The sequence below is a fragment of the Acinonyx jubatus genome, chromosome B3 (assembly GCF_027475565.1).
Source record: "Acinonyx jubatus isolate Ajub_Pintada_27869175 chromosome B3, VMU_Ajub_asm_v1.0, whole genome shotgun sequence".
Lineage (NCBI taxonomy): Eukaryota > Metazoa > Chordata > Mammalia > Carnivora > Felidae > Acinonyx > Acinonyx jubatus.
Genome location: NC_069386.1, coordinates 82,865,689 through 82,882,610, shown reverse-complemented (window position 1 = coordinate 82,882,610; position 16,922 = coordinate 82,865,689). Strand labels below are relative to the sequence as shown.

Sequence of the window (16,922 nt, the reverse complement as noted above, 5' to 3'; positions counted from 1 at the left end):
TTCTGTGCTGACAGCTCAGAGCCTGGAGCCTGCTTTGGATTCTGTGTCTCCCTCTCTCTCTCTCTCTCTCTGCCCCTTCCCTGCTCGTGCTATCTCTCACTCTCTCAAAAATGAACAAACATTTAAAAAAAAAATTTTTTTTTTAATTCATGTCCACCCAGAATGTGACCTTATCTGGATGCAGTTATAATTAGCTAAGATGAGATCATACTGGAATAAGATGAGCCCTGAATCCAATGACTAATGTGCTCATAAGAAGAGATGGCACACAGGGGTGCCTGGGTGGCTCAGTTGGTTAAGCGTCTGACTTCGGCTCAGGTCATTATCTTGCAGTCCATGAGTTTGAGCCCCGCATCGGGCTCTGTGCTGACAGCTCAGAGCCTGGAGCCTGCTTCAGCTTCTATGTCTCCTTCTCTCTCTGCCTCTCTCCCACTCGTACTCTGTGTGTGTCTCTTTCTCAAAATAAACATTAAAAACAAAAGAAAAGAAAGACAAAAGAAAATATGGCACACAAAGAAGGAGAGAAATACACCTAAAAGCCAAGAAAAACCAAGGATTACCAGGAGTCAAGAGCTTGTGAAGCTAGAAAAAGAGAAGGATTCTTCCCTAGAGCCTTCAGAAGGAGCATGGCCCAACAAATACCTTGATTTTGGACTTCTAGCCTCCAGAACTATGAAAGAACAGATGTTTTAAGTTACCCAGTTTGTAGCAATTTGGCATCCTTAGGCACCCCTAGGAAACAAACACAGAGGAACAAAGCACAAACTCTTGTACAAGAATGTTCTTTTATATTTTTTTAATTTACTAATTTGAGAGAGAGAGTACATGAATGTGTGGGGGAGGGGCAGAGAGAGAAAGCCAGAGACAGAATCCCAAGCAGGCTCTATCCTGTCAGCACAGAGCCCAAGATAGGGTTCAAACTCATGAACCATGAGATCATGACCTGAGTGGAAATCAAGAGCCAGACACTTAACTGACTGTGCCACCCAGGCACCGCATAAAAGAATGTTCTTATTAGCTATATTTGTAATAGCCCCAAAATGGAAATAACCCAAATGTCCATCAATAAATGAAAGAATTTATAAGTTGTGGTATATCCACCCCAACAGAATGTTACTCGGAATAAAATTGATTGAGACACAAAATATGAATGAAATCTCAAAATTATGCTCAATATTAAAAAAAAACAGACAAAAAATACTATATATGGTGTGCTTCCATGGTGTTTATGGGGCATGGGGCAAGGAAAGAGTGAGGTACAGGAGTCATTAGAAAGTAGCACAAAGAAACTTTTGGAGATGATATATTCATTATATTGACTGTGGTGACAGTTCCACGGGAGTATATATGTGTCAAAACTCACTAAGTTGAGGGGAAGATGGTGGAGATGAAAGCACCAGGAATTTGTCTCTCCCACCTAGATAACAATTACACTGACAGAATTTGTCTGATGTAACTATTTTGGAACTCTGGAGTCTGTTGAAGGCTTGCAAATTGCAGAAGGAGCCTTGTATGATAAACAGTGGTTAATTTTGTTCAGTTTTAACACTTAATACAGTAGCAACTACCCATTCCACACCCGAAGCCAAATGGCAGGCATCTGTCATGTTCCTAGAGCAGCTTGCACGCATTATGGGAGCCTGGGTGGACAAAAAGGATCCTGTCTTCCAAATACTGGGGATCTACGCTCTGCTGATCGCTGCTTTTGATCACAGAGGTACAGACAACAAGGCATAATCACAAAGAAAAAGAAAATCTGAATATACCTATATGTAGTAAGGAAACAGAACCAGTAAGAAAATCTCCCAACAACAACAACAACAATAACAACAGCGGCAACAACATCTTGGACCTGATGGCTCACTGGTGAATTCTACAAAAGAGAATTAATATCAATCCTTCTCAAGCTTTTCCAAAAAACTGAAGAGGAGAGAATACTTCCTAATTCATTCTTGGAGGCCAGCATTACACTGGCTCTACCAAAGCTAGAGAAAGACACTACAAAAAAACTACATACCAAGATCCTCCATGAACAGTGATGCAAAAATCCTCAACAAAATACCAGCAAGCAAAATTTAGCAGCATATTAAAGGGATTACACAATATGACCAAGCAGGTCTATTCCTGGAACGCATGGATGGTTCAACATACGAAAATCTATCAATGTAATAGGCCACATCAACAGAATAAAGGAAAAATAAAACACATGATCATCTCAACTGATGCAGAAAAGCATTTGACAAAAAACCCTTTTCATGATTAAAAAAAAACCCAAAAACTAGGAATAAACTACCTCAATATAAAAGCCATATGTGAAAAACCTACAGCAAACATAATATTCAATGGTGAAAGACTGAGAGCTTTTCCTCTAAGATCAAGACCAAGGCAAGGATGCCTTCTACTTCTACTTAACATAGTACTGGAAGTTCTAGCTAGAGCAATTTAATCATGTAAAATAAGTAAAAGGCATCCAAGTCAGAAAGGAAGATGTAAAATTATTTTTGTTTGCAGATGACTTGATCTTATATGCAAAAAATCCTAAAGATTCCACACCCAAAAAAAGCTGTTACAATATATCAGTTCAGCAAAGTAGCAGATTACAAAGTCAACATACAAAAACTGGTTGCATTTCTATAAACTAACAATGAACAATCTAAAAAATAAATGACGAAAACAATTCAATTTACAATAGTATCAAAAAGGATGAAATAGTTAGGAAGTAACCTAACCAAGGAAGTGAAACACTTTATAATGAAAACCACAAAAGATTGCTGAAAGAAATTAAAGACATAAATAAATGGAAACACATCCTATGTTCCTGAACTAGAAGACTTAACCTTGTTAAAATGTTGATACTACCCAAAGCAATCTACAAATTCAATGCAATCCCTATTAAAATCCAAATGATATTTTTTGTAGAAATAGAAAAACTCATCCTAAACTTCATATAGGATCTCAAAGGACCCTGAATAGCCAAAACAATCTTTAAAAAGAACAAAACTCATACTTCCTGATTTTAAAACTTACTATAAAGTTACAGTAATCAAAACAGTGTAGTACTGGTGTAAAAACACACATACAGACCAACAGAATAGACATAAACCCAGACCCTCTCATCCATAGTCAAATGATTTCTGACAAGGGTGCCAAGCCATTCAATGGGGAAAGGGCAGTCTTTCAACAAATGGTGCTGGGAAAACTGGATATTGACATGCAAAAGAATGAAGCTGGACCCTTACATAACACCATACACAAACATGAACTCAAAATGAATCAAAGATCTAAATATTAAGACCTAAAAGAGTAAAACTTTTAGAAGAAAACAGAACAAAAACTGAATTCAACAATGATTTTTTTGGATATGACACCAAAGACATATGGTAACAAAAAAAACAACAAACAAATTGGACTTCACAATAATAAAAAAATTTTGTGCATCAAGAGACACTATCAATAGAGTAAAGAGACAACTCATAGAATAGGAGATATTTGTAAATCATATTATCTGATAAGAAATTAATATCCAGAATATATAGAGACCACTTAAAACTCAACAACAAAAAACAAAATCCTGGTTCAAAAATGGGCAAAGGAATTGAATAGGCATTTCTCCAAAGAGGATATACAAATGGCCAAAGAGCACATGAAAAGATGCTTAACATCACTAACCATTAGGGAAATACAAATCTAAAACTACAATGAGATACCACCTCATTAGAAGAGATACTACAATGAGATACCACCTCATTAGAAGAGATACTATTTAAAAAAAAGAAAAGATCAACAATAGCCAAAGTATGGAAAGAGCCCAAATGTCCCTCGATGGATGAATGGATAAAGAAGATGTACACACACACACACATACACACACACACACACACACACACACACACACACTGGAGTATTACTCGGCAATCAAAAAGAACGAAATCTTGCCATTTGCAACTACATGGATGGAACTGGAGGGTATTATGCTGAGTGAAATTAGTCAGAGAAAGACAAAAATCATATGACTTCACTCATTTGAGGACTTTAAGAGACAAAAAAGATAGATATAAGGGAAGGGAAACAAAAATAATATAAAAACAGGGAGGGAGACAAAACAGAAGAGACTCATAAATATGGAGAACAAACTGAGGGTTGCTGGAGGGGTTGTGGGAGGGGGGATTGGCTAAATGGGTAAGGGGCACTAAGGAATCTACTCCTGAAATCATTGTTGCACTATATGCTAATTTGGATGTAAATTAAAAAAAATAAAAAATAAAATTAAAAAAAATAAATAAAAGAAAAGAAAACAAGTGTTGGCAAGGATGTGGAGACAGTGGAATCCTTGTGCATTGTTGGTGTGAATGTCAAATGGTGCAGCTACTGTGTAACACAGTTCCTCAAAAAATTAAAAACAGATTTAGCCGTATGATATAGCAATTCCACTTCCAGTAACATACCCAAAAGAACAGCAAGCAGAACCTCAAAGAGGTATCTGTACACCTATGCTCATAAACAGCATTTTCATAATAGCTAAAATGTAGAATCAACTGAAGTATCCATTGCTGGATGAATGGATAAACAAAATATGGTACATACATACAATGGAATATTATTCAGCCTTAAAAAGGAAGGAAGGGCAGATGGGTGGCTCAGTCTGTTTAGCATCTGACTTTGGCTCAAGTCATGGTCTCAAGGTTCTTGAGTTCGAGCCCTGCATAAGGCTCTGTGCTGACAGCTCAGAGCCTGAAGCCTGCTTCAGATTCTGTGTCTCCCTCTCTCTGCCCCTCCCCCACATTCTCTCTCTCTCTCTCTCTCTCTCTCTCTCAAAATAAACATTTTTTAAAACTTAAAAAGAAAAAAAGGAAGAAATGTCTGCACTATGCTACAACATGGATGAATGTTGAGGACATTATGCTAAGTGAAATAACCCAGTCAAAAAGGCAAATACTGTATGATTCCATTTATATGAGGTACTTGCAGTAGTGAGAATCATAAAGACACAAAGTATAACAGTGGTTGCAAGCAGCTGGGAGGGAGGAGAGAATGGGAAGTTATTATTTAATGGTATAGTTTCAGTTTTACAAGATGAAAAGAGATATGAAAAAAAGATGAAAGAAGTTCTGGGGATGGATGATGGTTACACAACAATGTGAATATATTTAATACCACTGAACTGTACATTTAAAGCCAAAATCTACAGAGGGTGGAGTCCAGGTATCATTAATTTGTAAACATCTCCCAAACTATTCTAATCAGCAGCCAAGGTTGAAAACGATTTTATCAGAGGGTGCCATCTCATTTGAACAAAAGAATTCTATTTGATGAATTCATTTTAGGTGCTTATGGAGGTCAGCTGATATCATACTTTTTCCTTAAGTAGACAAAGAAACTCAACATGGATGGGATATTTACTCCTTGGTTTATACCTTCCATTTCTAAATTATAAGCAAACTATAGAAAGCAATATTGAACTCAGTTTCAGCTATTTGTTCCTAGTACAAAAGAACTGAAAATGCTGAATACAACATAGTTTTAATACATATTGCAATGAATGGTGTTATAGACTGAATTGTGGCCATCTCAGAATTCATATGTTGAAGAAGTCCTAACCCTAAGTACCACAGAATGTGACTATATTTGGAGATAAGAAGTGGTTTAAGGTAAAATGAGGCCATAGGACGGGCCTTAATCCAATTTGACTGGTGTCCTTGGATGAAAAGGAAATTTGGACAAAGAGAAACCGGGGATGCTCAAACACAGAGCAAGTCTATATGCAGATAAAGCAAGAAAGGGGTGATCTGCCAGTCAAGGAGAGAAGCCTCAGGAGAAACCAAACCTGCCAATGTTTTGATCTTGGACAACTAGTGTCCAGAACTGTGCAAAAATAAATTTCTGTTGTTTAAACCATCCAGTTTGTGGTATACTCTGGTGCTGAACTTTACCCTGGGGTATATGCCAAACCAGATGCTGGATCTGGCCAGAGCGTGGTATGGCTATTCCTGTGAAATCTTAACCTCAAATATTTCACCTGCTCTCTGACCTCAGCCTTCTCGTATTCTTTCCTTTATTCCCACTATACCTTTTCTTTTACCCCACATTGAGACTACTAGTCCCTTAAACTCTCCTAGACAGTGCTCTCTGACCTTCTTCCTCATCTAGTCTGAGCCCCATGCTGATCATGTTAACTACTGTGTCAGAACTGCCTTCCCTTGCTCCCTATCATATTGTCACCCCTAACCAACAAAACCCAAAATCTGAACCAATGTTACATTTTGTCTTCACTACTACCATTCTAGGTGAGTCAAGCTCTGTCAGAAAAATATTAAATCATACATTCATGTAATGTCTACAAATTACTGATTCAAATCTCAGCACCCACCCTGTCATAATCCTTCTGCCCTGAGTTAGCATTTCTGCCATTCTCCTTAAGAACCATTCCAAACCGTCTCTACTGTCTCTAGTGTTGACTAGACTTTCCACTTGACTCCAATCTCTCACCTTATATCCATTTGACACAGATGTCACTTCCCTCAAATTTCTCTCCCTCTTACCTATATATTATCTATATCTGCACCCATCTTCACTTTCTTTTCTACAGTCTCAAATAAGAACTCTCATTTCTAACCTCCCCATTTGTGCTCTTTTTGGCAACTCCTCCTACTTCTGAAGCTGGGTCATTCATAATCCATTCTCTCTCTTACGTGTCCTGCTTATTCAACATTTTTATCTTTACTGACACCTTTTCTCCATCACCTAAACATGCACAAGTCTCTCCCATCTCCCTATATCCCCTCCCTTGACGTCTACCATCCTCCAGCCACAACTATCCCATTTCTTCTAATTGATTTTCATCTAATCTTCTCAAAAGTATAGTTTACACTCAATGTGTGTTCACTCAGTTGCTCTAACATGGCTGGCTTTGGCCTCCAGTGTAGTATCAAAACTACTCTTCCTGAGGTTACCAATGATTTCTTAGTTACTTAGTTCTTAGGGAACCTATTCTCTCAAAGCATGCTATAGGACTGAGTAGAAAGAAAAGGCCCTCTTCTAGTACCCACTGCTCCCTCAAAATCACCATGTCTTGGGGTGCCTGGGTGGCTCAGTTGGTTAAGCGTCTGACTTCGGCTCAGGTCATGATCTCGCAGTTCATGAGTTCTAGCCCAGCATCAGGCTCTGTGCTGACAGCTCAGAGCCTGGAACCTGCTTCGCATTCTGCATCTCCTTCTTTCTCTCTGCCCCTCTCCTGCTCACACTGTCATCTCTCTCTCTCACTCTCTCTCAAAAATAAATAAAATTTCAAAATCACTGACTCCAATCCTCACATCAACTAAGGCTTATGATATTCATCTATACCAGTGGTCAGCAAATTTTTCTGTAAAGGGCCAGATAGTAAACAGTTTAGGTTTTATGGGCCACATGGTCTCTTTTGATAGGTACCCAATTCTGCAAGGCAAAAGCAGCCATAGACAATACAGAAATGAATGCATATGGCTGTGTTCCAATAAAACTTTATTCATAAAACCACGTGGTGGGCTGGATTTGGTCTGCAGGCCATACTTTGCTGACTCCTCCTCTTTGCTATCACCTGTGTCACCCCAGACATTTCTACATGCATCAAGAATTTGCCATCCGACTCAGTCCTCATCACCAGCCTAAATAACAAAGCACAGTGCCTGGCACCTGGTAAGCATTCCATAAAATGTGGCTATTTTAAAAAGCCACATGAATAAATTTAAATTTATTTAAATAACAATTTATTTAATTATTTAAATAATTTTAAAATTATTATTAAAAAAATTATCATATGGACACTCAATAAATCTGTGGATGACCATCTAGCACTTGTGGCTCTCAGTCTCTTCATCTGCTTAACTGTCATACTCTGGACTTTGTCATCACTGTAGAGCACTCAATCTCTAACATCTAAACTCTAATACACACTGATCAAAATCTCCTGTTTGTCATTCTCACTCCTTTTATGCTTGCTCTTCAACCTCAATGAGCCTCCAATCCACTTTTATGTCTATTGTCTCCTAATCCATGAGCTCCCACCCATCTTTACTTCCTTCCTATCAAGCTTGATCTCCTGGCCCATTAACTGATCCATCCTTTCACCTACACCTTCAACTCCTGTTTTCCCTCAACTATACCAGATTAGCAAAATCCTGTACCAACCCATCTATCTGCTTTCCCTATTCCTATTCCTAGATGGCCCAGGAATGCTGAACATGTCTCACAGATCAATGCCATTACAAACTTATGCTCTCCACCCTCAGTTGGGACTTCAGCACCATCCAGTAATACTTTCTCCAATCCTCTCCCATATATTCCAAACTTCCAAGGCTTAAAACTCTCCTCAAGGGGTCTTAGGCTATATGCTTTCTCACACCTTCAAATGACAGATTTGCCTTGGGCTCTAGTCCCAGAAAAAGAGTTGGTTCTACTCCAATCCACTAGCGGTGCTCTGGATCCATCCCTGCCCCTTCTCCTCCACCAATACCACAAAAACTAAACCCTGAACAATCCAGCCACATCATATGACTTTCTTCACTGCTCTTTAACCATGGATACATTGCTTATCCTGAGCTCCTCATCTTCAGAAGGGTGATATCCTTGCAATGTTGTTGTGAGTATAACAGATCTTGAAGTACCTGACATATGATAATCATTCCATAAATGGTGCAATTATTATTATGTTAACAGCTTGAAGGTGAAAGGCAGTTTCAAGAGATGGAATATAGGGTTGGAGACCTTCAGGGGGAAAGGGGAAGCATACTGAAAAGAGAGAATAATTTCCCTTGCCCTAAAATATTCCAATCCTTCGGTGAATATAATCAGTTACTTTGTCAATTACAGTAATTAAATATATGACTACTCTCTGCTACTCTCACCATAGTCTGGAGCCTGCAACTCCTCTTGCAGTATAACGCTGTCCAACGAGAAGATGTGCTCTGGGTTCTAAGTCTTTTCCAAAAGAGAATACTAACAAATCTTCCTTCTATTAATCTAGATTTAAAGTGATATTCATTAAAAAGGAATTACAGCAATGTTTAACCACTGAGAGGTGTCAAACAAAAGTATTCTATTAGTGATTGTGTCAGAAAGAAGAGAAGTGCAAAAGCTGGGGGCAAAAACTGATAGGGTAGTGGTGAAATGCCAAAAAGAAACAGGAGATGGCTTGAAGGGGGCTCCTAAAAGATAAATCCAAGACAATTTGAGCATCAAAAAGAATAATGATGGTAATGGATTCTAACACAATTAATTAAAAAAAGAAAGTCCTTGTCCTTATGCCTATATAGAATATTAAAAAAACAAAACAGGGGCGCCTGGGTGGCTCAGTTGGTTAGGCGTCCGACTTCAGCTCAGGTCATGATCTCGCAGTCCATGGGTTCGAGCCCCACGTCAGGCTCAGACAGCTCAGAGCCTGGAGCCTGTTTCAGATTCTGTGTCTCCCTCTTTCTCTGACCCTCCCCTGTTCATGCTCTCTCTCTCTCTGTCTCAAAAATAATGTTTAAAAAACAAACAAACAAACAAAAGAGCTCCAAGAAAGAGAAAAACCATTTATAGAATAGTACCAGTTAATAAATGTGGAAGGAATAAAATAACTCGAAGATCACCACTGTGCAACCTCCAAAAGTAGAGATCATCTCCATGATGTGAAAAACACTAGGTGAAGAGTTAACAGGAAATCCGCAAGAGTGACAGGATATCTGCTTAGTCCTGAAATATTACTCCACAGATTACTTTTTAAATGTTTATTTATTTTTTAGAGAGAGTATGCATGTGCACATGTGTGAACAGGGGAGGAGCAGAGAGAGACAGGGAGACACAGAACCCAAAGCAGGCTCCAGACTGAGCTGTCAGCACAGAGCCCGATGCAGGGCTCGAACTCACAAACCAAACCATGAGATCGTGACCTGAGCCAAAGTCAGACGCCCAAGTGACTGAGCCACCCAGGTGCCCCAAATCCAAAGCAAGCTCTGCACCATCAGCACAGAGCCGGTGCTGGGCTCCAACTCATGAAATGTGAGATCATGACCTGAGCCGAGATCAAGAGTTAGACGCTTAACCAACTATGCCACCCAGGCACCCCACTTTTTAATTACAAAGATTACAAAGGGGAAAATGTACCTTTATAATGGAGATATCTGGCAGTTGTCCTCTTAATCAAGTGATGAAACTTAGCATCAATAGTGAAAATAACCTAGTATTATGTGGTTGCAGTAAGCACACAGCATCACCCACATACTTTACCCAAAATCTTTTATACTGAATTAATGAATAAAAAGCAATCAATCACTCTAAAGTCTTATTGCTCAAAATGTGGTCTAAAGACCAGAATCATATCATCTGGGAGCTTGTTCAAAATACAGAGTCTTGGGACCCTAGACAACTCAATCATAATTTGCATTTTAACCAGACCTTCAAATGATTCACAGGTACAAAGTTTGAGAAGTCCAGTATAAGACAAAACACCTAGACTTTTCAAAAAAAACATCAATGTCATTAAAAAAAAAAAAAAAAAAGCAGTGTGGGAGGGGCTGCTCTTGATTTAGAGAGACCTAACCACCAAAAGCAATGAACAAATCTTGACTGAATCCTGGATCAGTGGGGGGGAAAGTTATAAAATACATTTCAAGGAGGCAACTGGGAAAATTTGAATATGTGCCTTTTATTAAGTTATATTAATATGAAGGTTCTTAGATGTGATAATGGTATTTAATAACAGAATTTTCTTATTCTTAGAAGATACAGGCTGAAATATTTAAGGTAATATGTCTACAACCTATTATTTTTTTTTTTATTTGTTTATTTTGAAAGAAAGAGCGAGCAGGGGAGGGGCAGAGAAAGAAGAGAGAGAGACAGAGAGAGAGACAGAGAGAGAGAGAGAGAGAGAGAGAATCCCAAGCAGGCTCCACACTAACAGTTCAATGTGGGTTTGAACTTACAAACCTTGAGATCATGACCTGAGCTGACAACAAGAGTTAGATGCTCAACCAACTGAGAGACACCCAGGTGCCCCCACAATCTACATTTATATAACTCATAAAAACATACGGAGGGAATGCATAAATGGCATGGTAACAATTGGTTACTCAAAATGAAGAGTATGTAGGTGTCTATTGTGCTATTCTTTCATTTTTCCTTTAGGTTGAAGACTATTAAATAAAAAATGAAAGGTGAGAAAACTTCAATTAATCCACAACAGAAATGGTTAAGTTTTTGGCAGCAAACAGCATAATTTGTATACAACCTTGCATCTATCTTAAGATCTACTGTAGAAAATACAGATAAGCGTTCAACAGATGTTTGATAAGGGAAATGGAATTTATTTATTTAAATCGTATTTCAGCTGGCAGAAATTCTTAAAGCTGCTCCAACCAGCTGGCTGTCAGATTTATATGGAACTATGGACTGTCATGCAGTGAGAGGCAATAGAGTGTGACAGTAAAGGTTTTAGGGTCAGTCAGTCCTAGTGAGGGGTCCTTGGGCAGATTTAATCTCCCAAAGCCTCAGTCACTCTCTCTATAAAACAGAAATAAAATAGTACCTTTTAGGGTGGTTATAAAAATTAAATAATATATAAGATAATGAATATAAAATACTTAGCATCATTAATAAACGTTAACTAATTTTATTTATCAATAAAGTTAGCTAAAAGGTATTCCATAAAATGAAGCTAACGTTTTTATGGACCATATTTTGACTTTATTTTGAGGATTAAAAGTTTTCATACGATCTAGGGGCCTTCTGTGACAATTTTAAGTCAAGGGGAGAAGGCAAAACTATTTTTACTTCTTATTTTTATTTGGTATCTTGAAGAAAACACATTTAGTAAGATGATAAGCAATTTTTCCCCAAGTTGTAAAAGCGTTTTAGTTCTTCAACTTAATCTTAGTGAACCAGTATAAAGTACTGAAGATTAGCAAAATGAAGCTATTAAAAATGACTTACAGAATCAAATTCAATACTTAGAAAATTTGGAAATAATTTTGTCAAGTTACCTTAAATTCTCTTGATTAGAAGGGTTGTGAAAAGCCATGTTTTCATGGGAATTTACTGAACACAGTTTTCTGGAAATACTTAGACAAAAAAATAAGCACCTATCTTTTTGGCTTTAGTGGATTTGCATCTACACGAAACAGAACTGACTTCAATACATGGATGACAGTCTACCCCAATTATTCTATTAAATTCTAAGCAGTCTCTCCTAAAGGTTGGCAACTATAGCTGGCAGGCCAAATCCAGCCCACTGTTACTTTCATTAATATAGTTTTACTGTAACACAGCCATGCTCATTCATTTATGTACTATATTATGTATTGTATTTCAAGTTGAAAAGTTGCAACAGAGACTGTATGGCCCACAAAGCCCAAAATATTTACTGGCCCACAAAGCCTAAAATATTTACTATCAGTCTTTTATAGAAAAAAATTGCCAACCCCTACTCTAGAAAAGCAATCCAAAAAAGGAATAAATCCTGTTCAGGACTCACCTGAGGGGTTGTCTTTTTGTATTGATCACCTCCATCTATCACATCCCTCATGATTTTTTCCTTGAGAAATTCATACTCTTCTGGACTCAGGTGAAGAGACTCTATGGTTTTTCCACAGCCCGAACACTGACCACTGTAATTACAAAAGTTTGTGTTAAATGGTATCCTGGAAAAGAATTTTCTCTAGAATGAATAATCCTAGGACAGAAAGAAATTGAAAGGTAATTTAAAAAGAATGTTATAATCTTTGTGATCATCACATGCAATTTTTTGTAAAACTGATAATAACACACATTAGGTATGCCAGAAAACCCAAAAAAGTAGACTGCTGGGCATCCAGATAAAGTATTTAAACTTATTCCCAAAACACAACTGGGTCCCAGATCTGTAGGGCAAAATATCTCTGAGGCTTCACATGAGGCTCACTGCACCTATGGGAAAAACATGTTGAGCACTGCAAATCCTCCATATGCCAAATATGGCTTTTTTTCTTGGGTACTCTCTTAATTATCCTATTTCTAAAATATTCTTAAAATGTTTTTGATCGGTAGCAACAAAACCTCCTAAACCTGAATCAAACAAGTTAAAAATAAAATACTGGTCTTTACCTTCCCTGGATTGTTGTGAACTGTCCTTTCCATTGTTCCCCAGGAACACTACAAAAAAAGATTACAACACCAAATCATTATGTCAGATTCCTAAAACTTGAAACAATATAAACAAATTGATAAAATAAATGAGATAATAATTCTAATTTTTTAAAAAAAAGAAAAAAGGTCAGATTCCCATAGAACCAAAAAATAGGCATTTTATTTAGAAACTGTATTTAGAAACTCGGCAGGCAAGAGCTCTGAAATGTTCAGGATACTTCCCCAGGATGGTTTAATTAGAAGAGTGGGTGATACACTGTGATGGGGCTAAGGAGGGAACAGTACCCTACTGTGGACCTCCTTCCCTTCACTTCTCCTCTGGTCATTCAACCCTCATCTTCAAGTCTAAATCTACTTTCACGGGATTGTGCAGCTAACATTAATAGTGTAACCTCTAAATCAAACTCAACTCTTTCTCCATGAAGCTGCCAGAGATTGTTCCTGCCCAGAGTAATTCCTTCCCTTACACTATCTTCTTATACACCACTATTAACTGTCAAGTATTGCATTCTCCATTAGGTTGTGAATGCCATCATAATAGATCTTACATCACAAAACACCCAAAGTGCCTACCCAAATGGAAGCATTCAAAACTACCTGATTTATTTGCTCAATCAATGTATTCCTTTTTTTTCTCTCACATATACTACCATCAGTTTCTAAGGACTCTGTTGCCTTCTCCTTCCCTAGTTCATAATTCAGGATCTCATCATCTCTCATTCAAACCTACAATTGCCTCCAAACAGATCTTCCTATTTCCAATCTTAATCCCTCTCCAACCTTTTTTTCTGTTTTGGCAATTACCTTTTTTATTTTTATTTTTTAATTTATTTTTTGAGAGAGAGAGGAGAGTGAGTGCACACGCAAGAGAGCAGGGAAGGGGCAGAGAGAGAGAGAGAGGGAGACAATCTTAAGCAGGCTCCATGCTCAGCGTGGAGCCTGACACAGGGCTCAATCTCATAACCCTGAGATTAGGTCTCATGACCTGAGCCAAAATTAAGAGTAGGATGCTTAACCGACTGAGCCAGGTGCCCTGGAACTCTACTCTAAGGTAACAGAACAAAACCCAAAATCCTTGGCATTCAAATAATTTCACAATCTAGCTCCTCCACTCATATTCAACAAATTTGTTAAATAAGATAATTAAACATGATTGCTACTTCAAAGCTCTGTGCAAAGGATATACATATAGTTGAAAAGAGAAAAACAGAAAAAGAATGAATTTTTTTGAAAGTGCCTAAAAAAAATTAGTAGTGAATCAGTGAATAAAAAACTGAAGCAATAAATAGGGTCACAGCCAGGAATGTGAACAAAAAGCAAATGGAAAGCAGAGAGCCTTGGAGAGAGCAGTTGGGTGATGGAAAGATACAAAATGAACTGGAATGAAGAGATTTTCCATTTTTAACACTCGCATATCATGTCTGCTCAGGCTTCCCTTATCTGTTCTAAACATCCAAGTTGATGAAATGCATAGATTAAACAGATACCAGTCACTAGGTTTCAGAAGAACTTCTGAAAATACTAATATGATCCAAAGACAGCTCCAGTTTTCTTGCTATAAACTCCAGCCATAAGTACTATTGGTAGGCACATCGAAGTGAATACCTCAGAAAAAACAGATGATCCTTCCAAACAGAAAAAATACATAAAAACATACAAATGATCTATAATTTCCCTTTTATGTGATGAATGGAAAATACAACACCTTGTTTATGCTATTACTTTTTTTAAAGAGAGAAAATGTTGTCTTTAAGGAGAAATAAATCTCAAGGAAGGAAAGTATAATTTGAATAGAGTAATTCTCAGCAACAAAAAAAGGAGGCAGCTGCTTTTAGGTAACAGTATTCAATTAAAAACATACATATAAAAAAATTAAAATTACCTCTCAAACCATGTTTTTATACTGTGTGCAAATGATTCCCCAGGATATAGATGATTATTTCTTAGATACAAAAGAATGTCAAATAGCTTGTTTGAATACTGATCATCTTTTATGTTTTTTCCAAAATCAAAGAATGCTTTTAAAGTTTTCAACATAGGAATAAGATTATGACCCAACAATTCCTGATACAAATTCCACGCTAGGTTTACATCTTGGTGAAGGAGGGCTCCCTCGATACAATCATTGTAGTTCTTTTTTGAAGGAATCATGACTTTTTTGATATCCTCTAACAGCAGCAAGGCCTCTTTCCATCTGTCTGAGTGGATTAATCCTTGGATGAGAAGAGTATATCCTCCAGGTTCTAACCTCTTGTATCTGGCTTTCATGATTTCATAGACATCAATAACTTCTGATATATGTTTATGAAAGACGCAGAGATACAAATACTTGACCAGCAAATCATAGCCTACAATACCATTGTTTTTTGCAGCTACCCAGGCTAACAAAGATTTGGCCACATCTATAGAGCTATGGCAGTGAGCCATTTGTGAAATGATCCAACTTTCAAAATTAGCCTTTCCTTTGAAATCTTCCTTGAATTTATCCCACTCTTCTGAATTCAGAGGTCTTGTTGGAAGTTGAATAGTGTTCCTCACAGGTGGCAAGCCATGATCTTCCCTATGAGTATTCATCTGTGATCTCTTCTTAGCTGCTCCAGCAGCAAAAAGATGGGAATCAGAAGAAACTTGATTACTGCCTTCATCTCCTTTCCTGAGATATCTGGCCTTGGCAATCAGAAGATTCACTGCTTTAGTATTTTGTGGAGACGCCGTTTTAAGAGAAAACCACTTCTGTTGGTTCCTGATGCCACAATAGTCTTTGAGAAAGAGAGAGAAATAAGAGTGTCCTGGGCCTACGCTAAGGTATGGGTTGCTCTTCCAAAACTTAGGAAGGCTTCGAATACCAGTGAAACAGAAAGTCATCATGCGGTGAGATCAGCACCAGATATAATTAGAGAGATGTTCATAAAGCCCCTACTTCTACAGCGTAATTAAGGAATTGGGCGTGAGGGGCGAAGAACCAAAGCACAATTTCTTAAAAGATGATTTTCATTTTCTCACAGACAAATCAAGGATCTGCTTTTTGGGCTATTAATACAACGAAGTCTAGTGAGTTCTCTCCATTAAACAACCATCCAGGGACAGCCAATGTTAGTCACAAGTCCCAGAACCAGGCGATAGGGCAGGAATCTTCTGGTGGCAGATAAATTCCAACCTATAAACCTGAGGAAAAAGCACAAGGAGGTCCGTCCAATTTGTTTCGCGTGTGTGCCCTTGAAAAAAGGTAGGATCCCATGGGAGCCTTGCTGACGGAAGGGCTTAAAGTGGAAAACCGCTACCAGGAGTCCCCAACCCCAGACCTAGCAGCAGCATGGACAGCGGCGAAAGCCCAAGTCTAGGAGCCCTGGGCCTGCATTACAACCCTCCCAGGCCGCCAAAGACGTCAGGTAAGGATATGAGGGCAGGGGAGGTGGGGAGACAGCAGAGCCAACAATTCAAGTAAGCAAGGGAGGTACACAAAGGTCACTGCCTGCTGTGTACGAACCGATCGCAAACAATGTTCACTCCATTCAACAACTCACCTCAGCACTCACGCTGGACGCAACCATAAACACGGCGGAAACTACCGCATCCAGAATGCACCGCGAGGGCCCGGACCGCGGGGTCGTGACAGAACTCAACGCGAGGGTTTCGCTGGGCCGTAGGACGATTAAAAAAACTACTTTGAAGCTTTTAGTGGCAGAATTGACTGTTGACGTCTGCTACATTCAGAGAACCTTTATGGCCTCTAGATATCAGCAATGAGCAATGAAAAGAAATTGTGAAGGAAGAAAACCTTCCCCCCG

At 38.3% G+C, this 16,922-nt stretch overlaps 1 protein-coding gene across 6 annotated transcripts in view; it reads right to left on the bottom strand.

The window, feature by feature from the left end:
• Positions 1–16,814, bottom strand: part of PRORP (protein only RNase P catalytic subunit) — a 132,504-nt gene extending 115,690 nt beyond the window's left edge. For 2 of the 6 annotated variants that reach the window (XR_003422458.2, XR_008299361.1), the window contains exons 1-4: positions 16,659–16,810; positions 15,017–16,299; positions 13,093–13,140; positions 12,485–12,617 (exon numbers count right to left, since the gene is read on the bottom strand). Coding sequence is in view for 3 of the 6 variants with exons in the window: in XM_027065578.2 (XP_026921379.1) it covers positions 12,485–12,617; positions 13,093–13,140; positions 15,017–16,002 (1,167 nt within the window). In the remaining 3 variants the exon portion in view is untranslated. Of the gene's footprint in view, positions 1–12,484; positions 12,618–13,092; positions 13,141–13,544; positions 14,944–15,016; positions 16,300–16,658 lie in introns of those variants that run through there. The other 4 variants (XR_008299360.1, XM_027065578.2, XM_027065580.2 and 1 more) reach the window with 4 other exon arrangements.
• Between the last annotated feature and the right edge of the window lie 108 nt (positions 16,815–16,922).